At 37.0% G+C, this 15,206-nt stretch overlaps 1 protein-coding gene across 1 annotated transcript; it reads left to right on the top strand.

Annotated features, from left to right (window-relative positions):
* The first annotated feature begins 1,245 nt into the window (after positions 1–1,245).
* Positions 1,246–14,049, top strand: LOC108600796 (cAMP-dependent protein kinase catalytic subunit 3). Its single transcript, XM_017988570.2, has 8 exons — positions 1,246–1,366; positions 4,985–5,662; positions 11,707–11,875; positions 11,939–12,048; positions 12,105–12,350; positions 12,410–12,591; positions 13,108–13,185; positions 13,470–14,049. The coding sequence occupies exons 2-8, from the start codon at positions 5,026–5,028 to the stop codon at positions 13,593–13,595; spliced, it is 1,548 nt and encodes a 515-aa protein (XP_017844059.1). The 5' UTR covers positions 1,246–1,366; positions 4,985–5,025; the 3' UTR covers positions 13,596–14,049.
* Positions 14,050–15,206: the final 1,157 nt, after the last annotated feature.

The following is a 15,206-nucleotide window of genomic DNA, read 5'->3' as shown; positions in this document are numbered from 1 at the left end:
GCCAAGAGTACCTTTGCACACGCAGACGTGACCTTGTCAAGCTAAATTACGACCGCCAACAAATTCAGCATATAAACATGCAAAGTGTTTAAGAGCCTTACACTTGGCGAGGCGCAGCGAGGTGGGCGCAATATGTAATGCAAACAAACAATGCAAATCAAAATTTCAACACGCAACAAAACCCAAAAATATTGCTAACACTCAGCAGGCGTGTAGTCTACTTAAAACAAACAACATCAGCTGAATATTGTAAATAAGCCCAATTGCGTCGATGAGTTACCAGATCGCACCTGATCCTGATGACGAAGGAACAATCAAAACACGAGTAATACTTCAACAACAGCATGCAGCAGACACGCTCCTCCACACACACACACATGCACACACAAACACACACACACTCACAGCACTCAGCTGCATGACGTCGCAAATGTAGCCAAAAGCAAACACAGCACTCATTCGCATATATACAACCATACTACAATCTCTTGCCGCATCTTAGCTAGCAGCGCTGCCAGCAGCAGCGTCGACGTCGACTGTTTGCTGGCAATTCGCAGATTTAAACGTTTCAGTTTCGTGCAAAACGTGGTAGCGGCTGGTCGCAAGCAACAAGAGCTGCGAAAGCAAAAAAAAATTATAACAAATACTAATAGACTCAACTTGAGCGAATACAATTTGTTATCATATAAAGAAAATCAAAGAACGGTTATTAATTTATAAGTATTCAAAGTGAGGCCAAAGTTTTATTCGTATATTGCAATTGCCAATTGCAGTCTGCACCGGAGCTAAGCTCGGCTCAGTGTATTTGGCAACAAACCGGATATTCTAGATCTGCGAGCCGCAGAAGAAATACAAAACAAACAAAGCACAAACAGCTGTAAACCCAAGCGGTACTTTTGGCTCTGCAAAACGCGCAAAAAGTGACACAATTAAACGACGCTAAAAATAAAACAAAAACAATAACAAAGCGAGCAATGCTAATAAACCTTAGTTCTCAGATCACTTCCAGTGCTTAGAGACTCACCCATAAGTAGCGCTGAGTGTTGAGTTTATTTCTGTTTTGCGTTTTTGAGGCTAAAGAAAAGTCAGCGGAAAGGCAAAAACAAAAAGCAAAAGCGAAACAACAAAAAAATATATATCTGTCTATATGGTGCGCGTCTACAAGTAACATATTTATTTTTAACAATTTCGCAAGCGTTTAAATTTTGCTCCAGCAAAAAAAAAATAAAAATATAATTCTGAACTACAGACAGACAACAGCAATAACAACAAGAGATCATTGGGAAAAGTGTAATAACAACAACAATAAAAACAACAGCAGTCGGCGTAAAAATCGGCGCAACTTTGGCTGCTAAAAATTAGTTTGGTGAGTAAGCAATCTGAACATATATTTTAGCAATACATATATGTTAGTATAATTAACAAAAGTAACGCTAAGTAAGACAGGCACTAATTAGTTAAGATTTTAAGTGGCATAATGCAGCTAAGCAATGCAGAGTTTATAACGAGTTATATTGTTGTTGCCCCAAAGATTATTTATTTATAAGCACTTCTTAAGAAATATTTTTTTGCAGCTTTAAAGTAAATTCTCAGTAAGTTTTTAATGAACCATAAAATATTAAAAAAAATACGAATAGCCAGATAAGCAACATCTTTTTCTCTTAAGTACTTAAAATTATAGTTTTTTAATTGTATTTTTATGAACTGAGTAAAACAACAATTTTTTTTGTTAAATAATTATGAAAATACTATTAATACTACTAATTTTATATTATTAATAATTTGTATTAATTATTAACTCGTTGCATAATTAATAAAAATTCAGATTAATTTAAATTAAATTCATAAGTTCCAGCTGTTGCGTTAACAAAATTACTTTAATAATTTTCAATTCCTTTTTGTTTACAAAACTTATGCCAAGCCAGTTTACTAAACAAACTTCAGGCACGCTCATGCTTATGTTTCAGCTTAGAACTGGCACAAGGACACCGGATGTGTGTGCTCTATAAAAACAAAAGCATTACAGCATAAATCTTAAGACCCTACAGCCAAACTAAAAATGCTCAAAGCAATAACATTAAGCCAATAACCATAATAAAGTTAACTTGTTGTTGACGGGTCTTTTGCATTCATTTAGTTGGCATTGTTTTTGGTTATTATTAATACTATTACCCAGTGCACGTTATGATGATATATTTCCTTTTTTTCGGCACCAACGTATTGGGTGCGTCACTAATTAATATGGGCACACTTATTCATATTTTGTAGAGTGTTTTATTAATATTTTGTCGCCTTGCGCTTAATGTGCTTCGCCTACAACAATTTTATGGGAAATTCTCAAAAAAAGAAAAAGAAAAGAGAAAAGAAATTGCCTATAGCTATATGACGTTCCGTGCTCTGGCCGCCAGAGGGCGTTGCATTACATACAAAGTCAAATATATACAAACGTGAACTAAAGCGTAAATTTCCATTCGATAGCATAGCAAAGTTCAAGTGGCTGCGGTCATAATTAAGCTGCTGTTTAAAGTTATTTGAAAATGTTTTAAATAAATCAAAGCTAAAGATGGCATAGGTGGGTGGAAGTCTGACGCTGCCAAAAGTCCCACGGGCGTAATTTTATAATCCACATGAAAATAAAACAAAAAATCTATATGCATATGTTTAAACAAATTGAAGCAATATATAAGCTTTTCATTGTCGCTGCGGGGCTGCTGAATAAAATTGTTAGCTATACAATTACAACAAAAAATTAATTTGTTTACACTTCAATTTTACTCGAGTGTGCTTAAGACATTTTAGCATTTCCATTCAGTATACGCCTTATTTTTGCTACTTTTTTTTATGCTATTTACTCATTCATGAAAACAATAATATAGTAAAAAAAAACAAGAAGCACCGGAAGATTAAGCAACATAGAACATTTCGCCAGTCAAGAGCGACGACGACTACGACCCCAATTTCCATTTCCATTTCCATTTTCATTTTAAATTTTCCATTTTGGCAGCAGCCAGTAGCCAAGGTGATAGCGGGAAGGAGCGTCTGTTTGGGCATTTCCAATGTTGTCTCTTGCTCGCTGACTGACGTTGGTGTTTCCTTATATACATACATATGTATGTACAAATGATATATTGTTTGTATATCTAATTGCTGCCGTGCGTGGCGTTGGCTCGAGAGTGATTGTCTACAATAATTTTGAAAAATTGTTTTCAAATCTTTGCACTTTGCCATAAAAACTATTGCAAAATACAACAAACTTTAAGTTATATTTCCGTGCTGCGCTCTTAAAATCTCAGGCATAAATTATTTTGACTGACAGCCGTCGGGTATACATATAATTAATATGCATGCGTGTATAAATAAAAACAAATATGTTTGCATGTGTGCATAATTTAGAGTATAGCACAATAAATATTTTGACAACAATCGTAAACATTCTATATGAAACTGAGCGTTCAATGCCGGCAGCCAACTAAAATAAAACAATATAAATTTTATGGTTTTTTTCAAGCATTTTTTAGTTAAGCCCTAGCAATTTTAATGATTATAATATGTAAAAAGAATGTTTATATATTGTTTGTTTTATATTTTTTGACGCTGCTTGTGCATTAAAGCGCATGGCGTGTGAAAAGGCTTAATAGAATGGATTTGGCAAATATATGCTTAGCTGCTTGGTTGGAAATGATTTAAAGCAGGCATGGCTCAACTAGAAGAGAGCAAACTATAAAAGCGAAAGAGACAGCAATAGCAGCGGAGCAACAGCTCTTTGTTGTAAAAACAAACCAAGTGCTATATCCTTTAAACCTCGGGCGTGATTCATTATATATCAAACAAAGCTTGGTTGGTTGGCCTTCATCTGCAGCTGAAATTCTATATGCATTGTCCTAATCTTTGCAATGTTTGGCCTTCAAGCAGTTTGGCTAATCACACTGGGCGAAATCTAAGTCGTCAGGCAATGCCAGCAATCGGGCAATCCCGCCGCCGCCATACAGATGACGTCCATACACATATATTACGTATACGTATTGTAGTCGTAAAAATGCGGGCACAATCAATTGAATGCTTTCGCTATTACATGCTGCTGTCTAGGTTCTGGGTCTGGGGGCACATGGCCTAGATACGTGGCGCTTAAACAATAAAAGCCACTCAGGCTAGTCTATGGCTTGCTCTATTGATTTTTATTCATCATCATTTTGCATATGTGTATATGCCGCATTGCATTTGTGCTTGGGCTCTGCGCTGCTCTGCTCTGCTCTGCTCTGCTCTGTTGTTCGAGTGAGTGACTGAGTGATTACCATTTTATGACTTGGACTTGCAGCAGCTTTTCAATTAAAAATATAAAGTGCCAGCTGCATTAGGGTCGAACGCCGGCAGCTTCTTTGTGCTGCTTGGCATTAAATTAAATTAAAATTGCGCATTATTCTTATTAATAAAATTATTGCCAGGCGCATAAAACTGTTAATTTAGTGCTGCCTGCCTGCCTGACTGCATTGTCGTCTATTGCTTTGGCGCATAAGTCAATTTTCAATTTTCAATGCAGGCCCAGGCCCAGGCCCAGACAAAGGCGCAGGCAGCCAATAAAGTTCAGCCATACACCATTATGTAAGTTTGTAGCGCAGTCGGGGGTAGTGGCGCAGGGCTGAAGCGCACTTGTTGATTGCCCTCAGCTAACTCGTACATTATTTACTCAGCAGCAATTTCATTTCATTCAAAGCCAATAAGGTTGTCAGCTAGCACTAGAGTGGAAGCTATCGTAAGTACTTTGATTTGATTTAAGGCTGCTACAAATCAATAGTTTAATTGTTTAGGTAAGCCATAAATTTAATTTAAAATCTAATCCATTTAAATAGCTTAGTAGCAAACTTTGAAATAAAAACTAATACTTTGATATCATCACTTTCATTATGAATGTTTCATGTCGCTCTATAAATAACATTTACCGCTGTCATTTGTTAATAAACTTATGCATTGTTATTTCTATTTGCAGCAACATTTGAACAAATAAAAAGGGCCACAACAATTGCAGTTATGTCGACAGCAACTTGTGCGCGCTTCTGTTCGCCGCTGACAGGCGCCAACAAAGCGTCAAATGGCGGCGTCGGCTCCTCGTCAAAATTGGCAGTAGGAAGCGGAAGCAACATGACGTCATCGTTACACAACAAGAAGAAGACTATTCCAGCAACAAATGACAGCAACACAGAGGCAACATTCACATTCAAATTGAGCCGCAATGCCAGCAACATCAATGCCACTGGCAGCCACAGTGTTGCCTCATCAGAGTCATCAGATCCCCTTGAGTCCGATTACAGCGAGGAAACCGAAGAAGAGGAGCAGCCCCAGCAGCAGCAGTCAAAGAAGCCACAATCCAAACACATGAACGGCAGTGTCAGCGTCAGCGTCAGCAGTCGCAGCAGCAGCAGTGCGACATCAGCCTCGGTGGAGAATGAGGGAGAAGAGCAGTCGAATGGCGAGGAGGCGGAGCAGAGTGGTCAGGATGCAAATGATGTGACCAACAACGACAGTTCCGATGAAAGCGAACAGGATGATGGCAATGAGACAGACGACGAGGAGACCGACGATGAGTCCGAGGAGAGCAGCAGCGTTCAAACCGCCAAGGGTGTGCGCAAATATCATCTGGATGATTATCAGATCATCAAGACTGTGGGTGAGTAGTGTGCCCAGTTTGTTTATAGTGAAACTATTGATAGGGAAAATCACATGAGCCTTCAGTTCGATTGCTGTTGCTGTTGCTAGTTACCTTCAACTTGTCTATTGTCTAATTTGTTGTTTTTAGCAGCAAATCGAATGGTTACAGTTTATTTGCTTTGGCTTGTTTAGCATACAAATATCCCAAAGAAAACAAATTCTAGGTCAGTACCCAACAGTTGGCTTAAAGCAACAAACTGTCTTGTCTAATGTACTACCTATCTGTCTATCTATCTATCAGTTATAATATTAGCTTACACATAAATTATTTATTTGTATTATAGCTAGCACAACTATCTTTGTTTTTTTTTTTTGTAGCATGCAGTGTATTAAATATTTATTAGGCAACTTTTTGTTGCTCGCCTGCCATTTCATTTGTATTTGCTTTTGCTTTAATCTCATACCTTTACTTTTTGCTTGGGCTTCGATTAGTTTTTATTGCAATATATACGCAAATAAATTCTTATTGATTACGCAAATTGAAGGCGTTGAACGCACATATACGTCGACGTATACGTATTATGATTATTATGAGTTTCTCGCACCGCAGACAGTCGAAATAATTGCTTTTATTGCCTTTTGGAGCTGCTTGCGTAGTTGGCCCAAGCGCGTTTAGTTAGTTTAAGCATTCATTTAAAATATCGTATACACAGCCCCCGCTATTTTTGGCTCACACTTAGGATCATGAATGAGTCGACGACGTAGCCGTAGCCTTTGGTAATTATTCTCAATTTGCTCTGACGTCTACTTTGCTTTATTTATTTGCTTTGCATAAAAACGTGTTGGCATTGTTCTAAAATTATCATGGGTAAAACCAAAAGGACTTAAAGACACGACTGTTTACTCAGCGATCTTAAGTTTTAAGTGTGTGCATTGCTTTTGTTTTTTTTTTATATACTTATGAGCGATTGATGCCAGGCATTGTTTAATTTATATAAGTAAAGTTTTTATTGCTACGATTCTTTCAATAGCTAATCAGCTGTTAAACTGGCGAACTGCCTGACTGCTTGACTGCTTTCCGGTGCAAATCCATTTCGCTATATGCCTCAATCAGCGGCAAAGTTCACTGCGCTTCCACCCCACGGCGTATGAGTAATTTTCTCTTTTTTCCAGCTAACACCTCATGCATGAGTAATCTTGCATTTATCTCAAACATTTGCCAGACATGCCCATATTCCCATCGCATTAGCCCATACGGATTTCGTTGGGCAGCAAGTGCTCCATAGAATGCTGTAAAAAGTAAATAAACCTACAGGCGTATACGCAATGTCTACGTTAAATACTGAGTCACGCGTCTATTAGGGTTCGCCTCTCTCAACGCTCATAATCATAACAAACTCGAAGCTGAGTTGGCGGCAACCCGAAACTTGTAAATAAAATGTTTATAGTTATAAACAAATGAGCGCGATGCTTCTATTTTACAGCTCAACATTTGTTGCTCTTATGGTTTTGTTTTACATATGAAATTTATGTTTGCCAAACCAAAACAAGAGCAAGGAATGTTGTTGTGAAATTGTAGATCACATAATGAAAATAGGGGAAGTTTTGCTCAGCGTCTTTCCCAAGAATTGTTTTGATCAACAAACATGTTTTTGTTTGTGCATTTCAGCAATGCGGTTCCTTAAGCTCTGTGCACATTAAAAACAAAGCAATAAATATAAGCTATTAAACGAAAGTGTGTAGTATAAAGAATATTTTATTTAGTTTGCTAATTGATTTAAAATTTGGTCTGTGAATGAACTCATTAAAATATTTAGCTCGGCGCATGGCACATTTTTTTTTTGCTTTCAACCCTTGCCTAATGTGTCGAGACAACTTGACATGTGGCATGCGGAAAACTTTGACAATTTGGGCAGCTAGGCAGCTAATCTAGTCAATTGACAAATGTTCTGCTACATTTGGCGAATTTAAAAGCATTTTACGTAAACAACGAAAATCAGAAACAATCCTTTGACGGCTTGATTGATCGATTTGCAGGCACAGTGATAAATATTTACGCACAGTTCTGGGAAATACAATTCAATTGGGCATAAAAGTGTCCAAATGCACAGACAGAAATATAAATATATATATATATATAGATCATGAGTGCTTGAAAGAAAGTTCGCTTGGGTTAAAATTATGATTTTTAGCACATGTGGCAGCAACAGACTTTTCTTCTGCTTCTTATTTATTGAGAGTGTCGTCGTTGTGTCTGCAAAGTATATTTCTTGGTAAAAATATATTTTGAGAGCTCTATATCCTATATAATTTGTAGTCTGTTAAGTGCGGTTGCTTTTACAGCGACACAGACATATAAATATAGACATGTTCATATATTTGAATAATAAAAGACAAAATCAGTCAACATGAAATTAATGATCGCATGGAAAATTTGATCGTCTCGCGCGCTATGTAAACTTTTGCCGAAGTCAAAGCAAATCCCAAAGAATCAGAAAAAAAAATTTAATAGTTTTTTTTCTCGATTCTTTTTTCAACAAAATCAAAAGAAAAAAGAATTAAGAAAATCTTGTACGCGCTAGAAATTAATATTTGGCTAATTGCCAATAAAGTAGCCGAAAGCCAAATTGGCTGCTTCGCCGCCTGAGCGTGCAACGTCTGCAAGAGAAGGGGGCGGGTAGTCGGTGGGGGGCCGCTGGCAACATTTGCATGCTTGTCTCTACACCACATTAAATGAGCATATTAAAAATTGCGTTATAAACATTCGGCTGTTGTTGTTTAATATTTATAAAAATGACCTAAAATTGCATATTGCATATGACAAAAATAGACATATCAAACCAATACCAACAACTGTAAACACACATAAAATTTACAAATTTTACAACGCATCTCGGCAAGCTCAAAATTTATTTTCGACATTTAAATTTATGATATTTGTGACGGTTTTGTCAGCTTTATGAATTGCCGATCTTCATGGCTTGTAAAAACTTGTCAAAGTTTTGTGTGTGCAAATGTGTGAACCGTTGGCCTATTGCACTAGCTGGCCAAGTGGGATGCGGGGGGATATACATGTCATAAATCGCACAAATCAGCCGACAATTGCGGAACAAGCAGCATACAACATTAGTTAGTTGATGGCAAACTGGGGCAAGTCGGAGGCGTGGGAATCTCAAGAGGGCAGAGCATTTATTTTTATATTGATTTATGTACTAAACAACGCTGTTGCAAAATAAATTTATATTTTATATCACACTCTTAGCCTTGGCCAAGTTTTTTCTGATACAGTTTGAGTTTATTTTAAAACTTCTCGAGCAGTAAATTTAAAATAAACAAAGTCAGCAGCCAATTGTTGCGGCCTTTGGCATTTCCTGAAGTTCGTTGTAAACATTACAAACTGTGATTGTTGTCTGCGTTTTAAAACAAACTTGCAATTCGATTATTGCAACTGCATAAAACGCAATTAACTGAACCCAACGTGCCAAGTTTATATGCGTTGAATGTAATATATGCGTCGTTTATTTTGATTTACAGCAACTGTTTGTAGTATTTTGACTTTTGGAGCAAATAAATCAAAATAAAAATAAAAAGCAATAAGATCAACAAGATCCAACAGAGTCTGACTGAGCTTGCAACTGCAACCGGTTGAGGGACTCTTGCCACAAAAACTGTCGCATCATCACGCGTTAAATAGAAAGTTTTTAACTGTCGAGTGTGTGTGATGTAAAGTTTTTCACTATTTTACTGTTTACGCACAACTTTTATTATTTAGCAGGAGTCTGTGTGCTGCCAACTGGTTTCTTATCCGGCTTTAATTGCTGGCTGGCGGCTGAGACGAGACAAGACGGCTGCGTCTGCGCCATTTAACGCTTTGCTTTGTTTTGTTTGCCGTCTGCTCCAAAGCTGTCACAATTTCACTTGGCCAACAAGACATGATCGCAAAGCGGGGAGCGGGGAGCGGGGCAGCAACTGCAGTTGCAGTTTAAACAGCAATCCAAAGCACTTTCCAATTTTCGCTATAGACACAGGTGCTAATAGTCGATTTAACAAGCGGTAAATTTTCTTTAGAGTGGCAAATATAATTTTATTATTTAATGCATGTTTTATACAACTCTTAAAATAGTTTTTTAAGCAAGTTTATACAACGTACGTTGAGTGACTGAGCTATTTTTATTAAATTATATTTAGCTGCTTGTTATATTTGATTTTGTCATCATTTGGCATTTGAACTGCTTCTGCTTTGTCTAATAAAAAATGCTTGGAAAAATGTTTGACGTTGTTGGCAAGAACTTCTTGCTGTGTTTATTTGATTTTGAAGCATCTTAAAGAATGTTGGCAATTTGTTTGTGGGATTTGTTAGTTGTGTGCCGCTTGGTTGCATGATAGCCCACAGATTTTCCATTTTCTTTGTTTCATTTCACATTTCCCCATTTTGCTGTTGTTGTTGTTGTTGCTTTTCACGCCCCGTTTGCAACATGCCGCAATTTACTTCTTGTGTATATAATAACAAAATATGCATAAATAGATATAAAAATATTTTAAGCATTCCACTGCTTGATTTATTCCTCTTGGGCATCTTTCGATTATTTATTTATGGTTTGCTCAAGCAATTGCTAAAAAATTCAATGCAGCCGTAGCCTGTGGCTTTGTTTGCTTAGCTGCCTCTTGCATATTTGTTGTTGTTGTAATTTGTTTATTAATTGCCAGCGCTGACAGTTGAGCCAACTAATAAGTATTTTCATTTACGCATAATTAATGTATCGTCATGTTGTGCCAGTTCTAAAATAATCTGCTGATTCATGCAGCAATATAATCAAAATCGCAATCCATTAATTACAATGTCCGGCAATTAGTGGAAATGGTTTGGTTAGTGTTGAGTTGTAGCAAGTGTAGCAACCTACGGACAGGTGCCACCATGTGGTCGTGGCTTTTGTTTTTCACTGCTCGTTGCTGCTGCTGCACGTGTCGTGTCATTGTTGCTGGCTAATTTCAATTTTGGTTCAATAATCTCTCTCACTTTTGCTTTATTACAATCAAAATCAATGGCTAATTGCTGTGGCCTACATGAGCCACGCTGAAAACGTGCTGAAAAACTAAAAACGAGTACGACCCCCCTCATCTCTCATCATCATCACAGACACAAGTGAATGTAAATATCGCACGGTGAAAATTTTCTCATGCGAAAAGACTGCAAATAAATAGTCGGCTTTGATTTATAAGACAAATCAATTTGTAAGCACTTTGTTATGGACAAAAAGCCAAACAAAATGCTTCCAAGCACGAAATCAACAAGAAAGCTGCCCACAAAGCAAACAAAGCAAAAGAAAAGTAAACTTTTGGGTTCGAGCAAGATTTAATACCCTTGCTGACAACTTGTAACCGTTGGCTGTTAATTGAGTTTACCCAGAGGCATGTGTGGAAAATAATTATAAAGCACTTATAACATTTAATGTAAATAGAATGAGTCAAATTGGATTGTTTAAAATTTGAATATATAGCTATCGATAGTAACGTCATTTTAAGTCATAGCTCATATATAGCAAATTGGCTGAAATTTGATATTTTAGAAAACGAAACTATTGCACTTTTATTCTTTTCTTCGTTTGGTCAGAACCTGTCAATCAATGCTCGACTTTCATTTTAGATTGCAGTGCGCGGTAATGCGAGCCGCTCCACACGTTCGAATGAGTCGTTCAGAGTTGGTTAGCGCGCCTCACCGGGCGTTAGCCGAATTAAAAATTCAAGGTTGAGAAAATCTTATGGGTTTCGTCTAACACCGCACACACACACACGCGAAGTAACCTCAAAACGTGTTTAAAAATGCGCAAAAAAAAAGGGAAAATGAATATGAAAAGAAAAGAAAGAAGAAAATACAACTAGTAATTATGCATGCTTCGGCTTTGCGGGCTCGAATATCGCTTACAGCACTTTAATGGGTCGTGCTCTGCGGTTGAGACTATGTAAATAAGCAGACCGCAGTCTAAGATACGCTAGTTGTAAACAATTGTTAATTACTTAACATTTAATCATCACACATGCAATTGCATTTTGTTGTTCCTTCAGGCACTGGCACCTTTGGACGCGTCTGTCTATGTCGCGATCGCATATCGGAAAAGTATTGTGCCATGAAAATTCTGGCCATGACCGAAGTCATACGTCTCAAGCAGATTGAGCATGTGAAGAATGAGCGCAATATATTGCGTGAAATACGTCATCCGTTTGTCATCAGTTTGTAAGTAGCTCAAGTTTAAATACAATAATAAACTTGAATATTAAACAATTGCTGTCTTTGCAGGGAATGGTCTACCAAGGATGACTCCAATCTTTATATGATCTTTGATTATGTCTGCGGCGGCGAGTTGTTTACATATTTGCGCAATGCAGGCAAATTTACAAGCCAAACTTGTAAGTACAAGCTTCTAACTTTTAATAACTAACTAACCATCTATTTATGCAATTAGCCAACTTTTATGCGGCTGAAATTGTCAGCGCTTTGGAATATCTGCACTCACTGCAAATTGTTTACCGCGACTTGAAGCCCGAGAATTTGCTCATCAATCGCGATGGTCATTTGAAAATTACTGATTTTGGATTTGCCAAAAAGCTGCGAGATCGCACCTGGACTCTATGCGGCACACCTGAGTACATAGCACCCGAAATTATTCAATCCAAAGGACACAACAAAGCTGTGGACTGGTGGGCATTGGGTGCGTACTATTAACCGAACTTTGTATGTGCATTTTGTTTTAATAATCTTTTTTTTTAGGTGTGCTTATCTATGAGATGCTAGTGGGCTATCCACCATTTTATGATGATCAGCCGTTTGGCATCTATGAGAAGATTTTAAGCGGTAAAATCGAATGGGAACGTCATATGGATCCCATAGCTAAAGACTTGATTAAGAAGCTGCTGGTGAATGATAGAACCAAGCGACTTGGCAATATGAAGGTAAGTCAGCGCGTGTTATTTTTTAATTGATTCAAGTATTTAAGTTATTTAAATTTTGATTTTGTTCAACACCTGTTTTAATTTTGATATATGCGCATTATATATAATGCATTAAAATTTTGACGTGCGGGCATCGCGATTTTTATGGCTTATAAAGCATAATTATTTATAGACAATTGTTTACACTTGTCCACGAGCTATATATACACATACAGTCGCTTATGTATATCAAATATTAATTGCAATATCCCACGCCAAGATCCTGACAAGCTCAATGCACATGGCCGCTGTCAATTTCGCTTGGCGACCAACAGTTTATGCAAAACGAATTTTTCAAAATAGACCAACCCCCCAAAAAATAAAAAAAAAAATCAACTTAATAAAAATAAACAAAAAATAAAGTCGCGCAAATGTTTTTTTTTTCATTTTGTTTTTATAGCGTGTCACAACACGAGCCAACAAATGCGAAATTTATTTTTGCCAATTTATAATTCTTTGATTTTCTAACGTTTACAGAACGGCGCCGATGACGTGAAAAGGCACCGCTGGTTCAAGCATCTGAATTGGAATGACGTCTACAATAAGAAACTAAAGGTGGGTGTGCTTCGACGTCAACAATAGAATCTGCAGCCATCCTTTGGCTCCTTTTAAATGTCGAGTGTTTTGTTTAATGCATGCACGCAATTAAAAGCAAATAAACAAATCAATTTTGACTTTAGTTAATGACCACAATATCTACTTTAATGGCCACGAGTGCGATCATAAATCTCTGCACGCTCTATAGGCGTTAATAGCTCGCAATATGTTCCGCCTTGCGGCCCCCTTTGTTGCTTTACTTCTTGACTAATTTCTAATTTGTTTATGTTTTATTGCTGCAGCCGCCAATAATGCCCGATGTACACCACGATGGTGATACGAAAAATTTTGATGATTATCCCGAAAAGGATTGGAAGCCCGCCAAGGCACTAGACCAAAGAGATTTGCAGTTCTTCAATGATTTCTAAAGGAACAAGGCAATAAATTTAAGCAAATAACATTTGTACAAATTGCAACACTGGCAATTAGCAAAAGTACATGCACACTCATTATTACATGATTAGTTTGTATGTTTAAAGAATAATCAAGCAATTATAATATTTAACCATAAATACTATACGCATATGAAATTTATAATATTTATATACCTAATATACGATTATGACTATAGTAAGGCTAAGTTTACCCCATATTGTTATATCTATTATTGTTTAATATGTTTAATTGTTTAAACTGCAAGTGCATGATGCACAACTGCAAGCTAATTGCATGCATAGATACATATATATAAACACAAATACATACTTATTCGTATGCAGCTGTTCTACACAAATTTATAAAATATTGTTAAACAAGAAAGCTAAATCAACATAAGCAAAAGCAACTTAACGTAAAACGTTGAATAAAGTGATTTAAACTTAATGTACTTGTTTTTCTTTGCAACATGTTGCTGGCCGAATGTTGCAATTGATATTTTGAATTCAAAAGTTAGTGGGGTTTTTCGTATTTTCTGAAACAGGCAGCGCTTGCGGTGGACTTTCCATTATATATATATATATATATATATATAAGATTATATTTGAAAAGAAATGGTTTTGACTAAATAATTTAATTAGATTTCGTTTGTGGCAAAGCTGCTGCTATAGTTAACGATTTTAATTAAACTTACCATTCTGCATCTTGTTTTTGCAAATTTTCTCTGAATAAAGAAAATTCAACAGCGCCATCTGTTGTGTGCGCAGCAGCAACAGTTTTCATGTTGGAAAACTGTAGCATGTATTCGAGCAGCGACTTTAAATTCAAAATTCCATTACTCTTCGAAAAATGTAGAATTAAATAATTAAAAACAAACATTTCTTGCTTTAGATTTGCAGAATGATTGCCAGAACTCACTTTTTACTTAGGGCACGTTCTAGCTTTTAATTTTCGTGCAATTCAAAATGGACCAGGGAGCCAATGGACAAAGCTTAAGAATACGATAATTTAGTATTTAATACTAAACGAAATGAAAGGTGTATATGCCAACCCTTAAGTTACATGTGCAGCTTGCAGATAATCGAATGTTGGTAATCGATAGACACCCTGTTTAGTTCACACTCAATGCGCAGCAAAAAGAGCGGTTTAGCTGCGCAGCTTGGCAAAGAGAGCAGAGAGCGCGAGAGCGGCACTTAAAGAAACTGAAGCAGTACAGTGGTGGCGGTGTGGCCTTTTTCTGGCTAGACGTGCTTTTTTTGAACACTTAAGCCGGCAATCATTTCAAATAAACTACATTCAAAAAGCTGGCTTATTTTGTGTAATTAATTTTCATCCACCTTCTCAATATTAATATTATAAGTTGCAATGTTTGGCTTAGGTAGCAGTTTTAAAAGACATCGCTATTTAGCGGCTAACCGCTAGATAGCTTGTTTTTTCTGTCTGTCGTTTTGTCCTTTCGGTTAGCACCACTGTGTAGCATACTTATTCGCTTCAGAATACATTTTGCCTTTGTCGGGGGGTGTCACTTGGCACGGACGAACGCAAGCTTTGGCCAAGTAGCAAGCAAACGCAGCGGTAGCGCGTAAGAGTAAGAGCAGTAAAGC

Source organism: Drosophila busckii, chromosome 3L (assembly GCF_011750605.1).
Source record: "Drosophila busckii strain San Diego stock center, stock number 13000-0081.31 chromosome 3L, ASM1175060v1, whole genome shotgun sequence".
Taxonomy (NCBI): domain Eukaryota; kingdom Metazoa; phylum Arthropoda; class Insecta; order Diptera; family Drosophilidae; genus Drosophila; species Drosophila busckii.
Note: the sequence above shows the minus strand (reverse complement) of the source record. Positions and strands in the feature narration are given on the sequence as shown.

Excerpts from the sequence above, each read along its gene's own strand:
- LOC108600796 (XM_017988570.2), top strand. The coding sequence starts at position 5,026 with ATGTCGACAGCAACTTGTGCGCGCTTCTGTTCGCCGCTGACAGGCGCC. Across the intron at positions 5,663-11,706 it reads TCAGATCATCAAGACTGTGG|GCACTGGCACCTTTGGACGC; the intron begins GTGAGTAGTGTG and ends TTGTTCCTTCAG. Across the intron at positions 12,351-12,409 it reads TGTGGACTGGTGGGCATTGG|GTGTGCTTATCTATGAGATG; the intron begins GTGCGTACTATT and ends CTTTTTTTTTAG.